This window comes from Podarcis gaigeae (assembly GCF_964106915.1).
Source record: "Podarcis gaigeae genome assembly, chromosome: 8".
Lineage (NCBI taxonomy): Eukaryota > Metazoa > Chordata > Lepidosauria > Squamata > Lacertidae > Podarcis > Podarcis gaigeae.
In genome coordinates, this window is record NC_139684.1 from 54,725,681 (window position 1) to 54,733,527 (window position 7,847).

The 7,847-nt window shown below is 48.3% G+C and overlaps 1 protein-coding gene across 1 annotated transcript; it reads left to right on the plus strand.

The window, feature by feature from the left end:
- The first annotated feature begins 1,393 nt into the window (after positions 1-1,393).
- Positions 1,394-7,847, plus strand: LOC310850270 (chymotrypsinogen A-like). The gene is made up of 7 exons (XM_083751520.1): positions 1,394-1,482; positions 3,316-3,419; positions 3,580-3,659; positions 4,628-4,706; positions 5,704-5,884; positions 6,599-6,732; positions 7,345-7,847. Exons 1-7 carry the CDS (start codon positions 1,431-1,433, stop codon positions 7,504-7,506), a joined length of 792 nt encoding a protein of 263 aa, XP_083607646.1. The 5' UTR covers positions 1,394-1,430; the 3' UTR covers positions 7,507-7,847.

The window sequence follows — 7,847 nt, forward strand, 5'->3', positions numbered from 1 at the left end:
GCAACAGGTCAAGAGATTGATTTTTTTTGGGGGGGGGTGTTTAAGGATGTCATTTTGGCAGGGAGTAAAATGTCTGTATGGCGCCAGGCTCCATTGCAGGTACAGCCCTGCATGACTATTTTTCTAACTGAGAAACTCTGGTCCACTTCCAAGGAATCCCAAGGTCCTTGGAGCAGAGCTTTAGGGTATCATGTTTTTCAGAGGGCAGCCTTCCCTCTATCTGAAGAGCTGTCAGAGGACAGTCCTCTCTTTGAAGCACAATCTGGCTGAAGGCTAGTTTAAAGAAAAAGAAGCCTAAGGAGGAGTCTTGGAAGTTGCCTGTCAGCACCTGGACAGCAGACTGGTCAAAGTCTTCCCCACTATTGTATATTGGTTTAAATGATAGCAATTATTTCTATGTGTCTAAATTAACCTGTGCAATTTTTAGTAATGCGGGAGTGCCCACCCAAACACTGTCTGAGCATCATTCTGACGGGCTATGCACCTGAGGGCTTCCATGCTGCTGCCCCTCCAGCTTTCCAGCCAGGTTTGTCTGATAGCCAGGCGAACTAGTTGCGTCAGGCACCAGGTGTTCCCTGGGAAAGCTGACAGAAGCCAGGTGTGTCGCAGGAATGACATTGAGAAGGAGGCACAGCTGTGTGGGGTTACAGGCCTTCAACTAACTCTATCCAGAAAGTTCCATACCTGTGTTCTGCCAACAGGTAAAGCAGCGTGTGTGTGTGTGTGTGTGTGTGTGTGTGTGTGTGTGTGTGTGTAGAGAGAGAAAGATTTACTAAAGCTTTAAATACAAACAAAGAAAAAACAATATACAGAACTCAACGCCAAGTATCAAGCATTTTTTTTTTACATAAATCATAAACTGGAGTGATTGGCTTAGAATCCAGCAGCCCTCTAGCTGTTTCCCGGCACAGTCAGGTTATGATGGATTAATGCCCTCATCTTTGGCTCAGCCAGAGATACACCACCATATTTAGTGTATAAGGATGGTGTAACTCAAACACTATTTTAAAGGCTTGTTTTTGCTCTGCCAGGTTTAGCTCAGCTCAGTGAGCAGGAGTTCCACTCCTGAATGGAGTTTGAGCCGGTGTAACTTTGTGCCGGCTTAAATTACACCAGTTTGCTTTATGCCAGCTTCTTGTACACAGAATTGCTCCTTGAAGCAAGGCCCCAGGGCAAAATAGAAGAGACTACCTGGGCCCTCTTGCTTCCACAGAGCACCCCAGAAACCTTCCAGCTGCCACTGTCCTAAAAATACCCACAGTTTCCAGAGTGGGTGCTTTCACCTGCCAGTCATCAACCGTGTTATCAACGGACAGGTTTGCTCGTTCCCACGTAGCCACTGGCTCCTAGCCACCTTTGGTCTGAGCGTTCAGTATAAAAATGGCTGAGCTGCTACATGCTGTTCCTATTGTCCTCAGAACCAGCTTATTATGGAAGCCTTGTGGTTTTTGTCCTGCCTGGCACTTGTCAGTGCCGCACAGAGTAAGTACCCACCTGCTTGCAGTCTTGGGCCTCGCTTGGGGTGGGATGGGGAAGCAAACTATTTCTGTGTCACCCAGGCTTGGATCATCATCTTTCTTTTCTCTCTAGAAAATAGAGCTGATTCAGGGGGGTAGGCCAACCTGGCCCCATTCACAGGCCAGTGAAGGGGCACTTGCTTTGGTATTTGCTTTCCTCTGCCCTCCTCCTTCCTTTTTCCTTTTCTATCATGGCTGTTAGATTGTAAGCATGCAGTCAGGGACAGCCTTGTTTTTTTAATATATGTATAGCGCTTATAAAATTTAAGGCACTTTAAAAGTGTTAAGTTATCCTCTTCATCTACCAGCGGTTCTCAACCAGTGGGTCCCCAGATGTTGTTGGACTACAACTCCCATCATCCATGAGCTCTGGCCTTGCTAGCTAGGGGTGATGGGAGTTGTAGTTCAACAACATCTGGGGATCCACAGGTTGAGAAAGGCTGCTAGACTGTCATGGGGGAATCAGCACATTGCACAGCCCTCCTGAAACTATACTGTTCCAGAATATAGGTAGATGAACAAAATGCTTGAATGCCACATTAAAACTCCCTACACTTAAAAACAAACACCAGGGATAAGGTGAGGGTTCAGATCTCTGTCCCTGACATGTCTTCCTGACATGCTAACTCTCTATAGGTAGGGATGAATTCATTTTTTTAATTACTTTTTTTTTTACTGCATTTATAACCCACACCTTTCTCCCCATTTTCTCCTCAGAGCAAACCTAACCTCCTCAGGTAGGTTAGGCTGAGAGTAGGTGACTGGTTGAGGCTTTACAGCTGAGCAGGGATTCAAACCTTCATCTCCCAGGTCCTGGTCTAACACTCTAACTAGTACATTGCACAGGCTACTACGAGAAGCATTAGATGATGGCATCCTCAGGTGCATTTTGAAGTGATACAGGCCCAGGGAGATTATACCAGGTGGCCTGGTCCCCTTGTTTATAGAGGACAGTCCTCTGTTTGAAGGGCTATCAGGGGACAGTCCAGCATATCTGAAAGATGGTCTGGTCCACGTCCAGCTGAAAGATAAAGAACCATGAAGGAGGCCAGGGACTTGGTCAATCCCCATGTAGCTGTTGAATGGTTTCTTTAAATGTAAAGGTTCATCATTGTTCCACCCGATGTGTATGTCTTTAAGGGGCCAGAGCAAGATAACGAGACCCAGCTTTACAGCTGTGAAACATAGCAGGTGCTGCTGAGTTGTATTTGATTAAGGTGTGTCAGCATTTGGGTGTAGTATATAAGGAGCAGCACCTAGCTCTCCCATTACCCTGGGGGATGGGTTGGTGGTTGGGTCTGGTTTGTTGTTAATGTATTTAGTGTATAAGGAGTTTTTGTTTTTGTAATTAAAGCCTTGTTTGAGTTATTTTTTAGTCCCTTTTTTAAATGCATGGTCTCCCCAGCAAGCTCTCTGCAGCGCTACTATACTGCAAAAAGCCAACAGTAGCATCATCTCCCATTTAGGAGAAGCCACCAAGTAGGCCATTTTGGATGGCTCTTATCACCGCACACATACAGACAAGCAAAGGACCGGCACACCAGCCACATAGGGGCTTGTCTCTGCTACCTTATGTGCACAGATGGACCCCTGGGCTGTCTTTGCTTTACAGTTCCCTGTCCCTGCAGCCTCCTTGCCAGAAGAGCCTCTTTGTCACATCCTGGAAGGGAGCCTCCTCTCAGGCTCGAGGCACAGAAGGTTAACCCTTCACTACACCCAACAAGTCCTTACCTGAAGTCCTCAGCGCAAAGCACAGAACATGGAAAAGCTCTCACTTCACCTCTTTTCTTGTTTCCAGGTTGCGGCGTCCCTTCGATCCAGCCCATCCTCACTGGCTACTCTCGCATTGTCAATGGGGAGGAGGCAGTGCCCGGATCATGGCCCTGGCAGATCTCCCTGCAGGTAAGAATGCTTGGGAAGGTCTTGGGAGTCTGGTTCGTTTTCTCTGTTGGTTTGCTGGCACTGAAAATAAAATGGTCGAAGGCCCTTTCTATTGCCACTGCTGCCCGGTTCTGTTCCTGTTGGATCTCTCACCACCCGCTTTCCTTGGCTTCCCTTGCAGGATAAGACCGGGTGGCATTTCTGTGGTGGGTCCCTCGTCAGCAACCGCTGGGTGGTGACTGCTGCCCACTGTGGGGTGACGTGAGTACCTTGCCTCCCTTTTCATGTGGGGATATTTTTTTTAGTAGATGGATAGGAATCCTGGAGGTTGCAGGGTCAGTATACGCACAGCAAAGGCTAGCAGATGTGTTAGCCACCTGTAGTCAAGGCAAGGGGCTGAAATATATGTGAGAATTGTAATAAAAAAATTAAGGTCTTATATATATAATAAATGTTCATAAATGTACCAACCAAGCCCGTACATAGGTATGTGGACCACATGTCTGGAGCAGCAGAGGAAAACCGCCCTGAAACCATTTTGACTCCCAAACTGACCAAATGTTTTCTCTGCAAGGAGGGAGGGGGCGAGGGAACCTTCCTGTTGTCTCAGGAATTCACCATTTCAAAGGAATGTCCAGACTACCAGGAAAGGGAATCAGATAAACTGGCAAACAGGAAAAACAACATCATTCAGCAACATCATTCAAATTTCAAATTTCTGTTGCAGACCACCTTTTCTGTGACGTAGGTATGTTTGTGGGGGGTGGTTTTGGGTTACACCCCATCTGTGATGGATGTATGGAGGGGTGGTCTTGAGCTCCAGGGATGGGATTTAAAATGTCTAAATAAGGGCAGGCACACCTTTGCTCTGGGTCCTCCTCCGTCCTCCTGCGTGTGAGGGGAGCACCCTGTTGCAACAGCTTTAATAAAGATCAGGCTAACTAGCAGCTTTGCTTCTCAATATTCTCTGGTTGGCCTCTGTTATTTTCTCCTACTGATAGGGAACCCACTTAAGGACTCTATACAGGCTCTTGGATACCCCATAAGGGAAGAAGGGCAGATTTTGTTTACAATAGAATCATAGAACTATAGAATTGTAGAGTTGGAAGGGACCCCCAAGGGTCATCTAGTTCAACCCCCTGCAATGCAGGAAATCCCTGACAAGATGGCCATGCAACCTCTGTTCCTTCAGCTGGGGCCAACTGGCAGCTTTTGCTTGCTTTCCTCAGGACCTCCAACGTCGTGGTGCTTGGTGAACATGACCGCAGCTCCTCTGCCGAGAAAATACAGAAGTTGGCTGTCGAGAAGGTGGGTGAAGCAGCTGGAAGGCCTCCTCAGGGCTCCTCCAGATAGCATGTTTACTGGGTATTCATCCAGATTTACTTGCACAAGGCTTAGACAGAGGTCGGGCTTTGTTCAGTCTTTCGGGCACTTAAGTAAACGTTAACCAGCCCTCGAGGGTGTTCAGAAACCAGTACAGCCCAGAAAATCCAGTTAAGCAGTTTATTGAAAAAGGAGTTACTTGTAAGAAAGGAGGGTGGCAGGGGAGAGAGAACAATAGCAAGAATGCAGTTCAAACTTGAAATAAAACACCATACTAGATTCTTGGTCCAACTAATCCTCCACTTAATCCAATACTAACAATGAAAATTGGCGCTCTGTGGTCACCACTGGAGAAGGAACCTTTCTGGCATCTGCTGTAGGTTGGTGTGTGTGTGTGTGTGTGTTTCAAGAGGAACAAACTTGAAAGCCCCAGCCCATCTTCAAGGGCTTCTTATTCATTGGTTCAACAGGCAGACTCCTGCCACTCAGAAGCCACGTTTGTCAGGTAGAGGGAAAATGACAGCTTTTGGGGAGTGGGGAAATGGTTACTACCAGATTTCCCCATCTCCCTGCTAGAAAGACATAAGCAGTAATCTGTGGACATGTCTGTCTTCTTTCCTTACCCATCTTGGAGGTTGGGTGTTCGTAAAGAATCAGTTACAATACATCAGGAGGTTCAATGCTATCACTCTAAATAGAGTGAAAGGATTTGAGCACTTTGCGTGTGTGTTAACTGGCTTGCCAGTGCCAGGATGTCTGTGTCATCAACTGCTTTTGTTAATTAACACAATTATCCCTGCCAGCCATTATCAGCCTGTCACCCTCCACTGACCTCACTGTTTACAACTCCTCTCCCCAAACCATGTGTGCCTTTAGCCTTGTAGTCAACAAAGGCACACACCACAATATGTTTGTTAGTCTCTGGTTAGATGCACCACTGTATCCTGCTTGCAGCACCCACAATGCCTCTCTCGCCCACCAGGTCTTCACCCACCCAGAGTGGGACCCCGTTGCCATCAACAACGACATTGCCCTCATCAAGCTGGCCACCCCTGCTGAGATGACCGACACTGTGTCCCCTGTGTGCCTGACAGACACTGCTGACCACTTCAAGAGCGGAGACCTTTGTGCGACCTCTGGCTGGGGGAAGACACGCTACAACGGTGGGCCTGTCAGGGGTCTCGCAGGGGAAGTGCTGGAGGGCATAGGGAGGGACGAATAGAGTGGATAGAGTGCAGGTGTGTGTGTAAACTAGCCCACTGTACAAAAGTTAAATATTTGATTTTTGCACATTTGCATTTGGCCCTCCCCTTCACTATCACGTGGCCCCCAGCAGGGAACGTGACCCTGTCTGTCTGACAAAAGCTCACCACACCTGCTTGAGCGCAGCTCCCTATGGCAGCCAGTTCTCTGCCCATGAGGTGAGCAGCCATTTCAAGCGTCAGTGGGAAATCCTTCTTGACCCAAACTTACTTCAAACCTGGCTTTCCATCTTGTTAGGAGGGAGAAAGACTTCTGTGGCAGTTGGGAGCTGGATGTTTTAGGCCACTCAAGGACGATCCCTCTGTGGGGGTACCTCACTGACAAAGTGCTCCTTGCCAATGTGTGCCTCCCTGCTAGTGACAAGGCAGCTGCTTACAGAGCTCTAAATAACTCTGGACCAGGTTACCCGAAAAACCATCTTCTTCTTCACTGTGCTCAGCTAATGGAACCCAGTTAGTTTTGATAATCGACTTGTGGTAACATGAACGTGGGTTTTTCAGTTATTTTATAAAGTGCTTAGAAGCCACTTTGGCATCTAAATAAGTAAACGGTGTCTTAGCTGCCAGGGTGCAGCAAAGCAGTGGCAATTGCTGACTTGAGCCTCTTTCCTGCAGCTTTCACCACCCCCAACAAGCTGCAACAAACAGCCCTGCCCCTCCTGTCCAATGAGGAGTGCAAGAAGTCCTGGGGCAGCAACATCTCCGACCTGATGATCTGCGCTGGTGCAGCCGGATCTTCTTCCTGCATGGTGAGTGCTGCTTGACCCTCTCCCCGCTCCCACAAAACCCCCAAGCACCACAGGGAGGGGAAGCCAATTAATTAATGAGCAAATGGTCACTCATCTCTCAGCTCCACCGAACAGAGAGCAGGAGCGGAAGTGGCAAGGAGGGATGTGATAATTAAAATTACAGTAGCTCTTATAAAAGCTTCAGGACTATGTTGACAGTTCACATTGGACTGGTTGGCATGGCAATTTATTTTTATTGCAAAAATAAGAATAGTCAGAAATCAGGGTGTGGGGAGGAACCCGCAGGAGGAAGACACAGAAAATACTGAAAATCAACAAAGGGAGTGACCGGGGGATTGTGATTCCAGAGATTCCCTCAAACTGAAGGATACATGGTAGGAAAAAGAATATTTGCCATCTCATCTGTAGTTTCTCCAAGGCATGTGATAGGTGGGTGTGGGAGAACACAAAACTGCAAACCGACCTTTAGAGAATGTGGGGGGTGAACATCCCAAAAGATTGCCTGGTGCCTTAAAAAAGGGCTAGAGGGAGAATTATGTCAGAAGGCCTAGGACACCCGCCCCACCCCATCCCACCCGCCCAAAGTCTAAACTGCCTGTCTTCTGTTTGCAGGGTGATTCTGGCGGACCCCTTGTGTGCCAGGAAGGCAATGTCTGGAAGTTGGTGGGCATTGTGTCTTGGGGCAGCAGCCGCTGCTCAACCACCACCCCTGCTGTGTATGCCCGCGTCAGCCGCCTCCGTGCCTGGGCCGACGAAACCATGGCTAATAACTGAGCTTCCGGTGTCACGGGATGAGGGGGATCAATAAAGGCTGTGTTCCTCCTTTGAGACTCATCTCGTGTCCTGTTCTTGCATTGCTCCTGCCACAGAATACATTCTAATCTCAGGCCGGCATGGCCATGCCATTTGCACATGCCCGCATCCACACACTGCCCCAATAGCATGGCTTCCCCTGTGGAATATGCCAAGACCCTCCTATGCCAACATTGCCCCAGAGAGCAAAATTGATGTGTTTGTGAGTGTGCATAAGCATGCAGGCTGTGTGATGGGCCCATCTGGGCGAGTGTGCACACACTGGCATGTGGCCCTCACAGGCGTGGTGAATCTTCAGACTG

What these genes read in the sequence shown, in the direction of transcription:
- LOC310850270 (XM_083751520.1), top strand. Translation starts at nt 1,431, where the DNA reads ATGGAAGCCTTGTGGTTTTTGTCCTGCCTGGCACTTGTCAGTGCCGCA. An exon ending in AGAAGTTGGCTGTCGAGAAG is followed by an intron (nt 4,707 to 5,703) that starts GTGGGTGAAGCA and finishes CTCGCCCACCAG; the next exon opens with GTCTTCACCCACCCAGAGTG. An exon ending in GGGGAAGACACGCTACAACG is followed by an intron (nt 5,885 to 6,598) that starts GTGGGCCTGTCA and finishes TCTTTCCTGCAG; the next exon opens with CTTTCACCACCCCCAACAAG.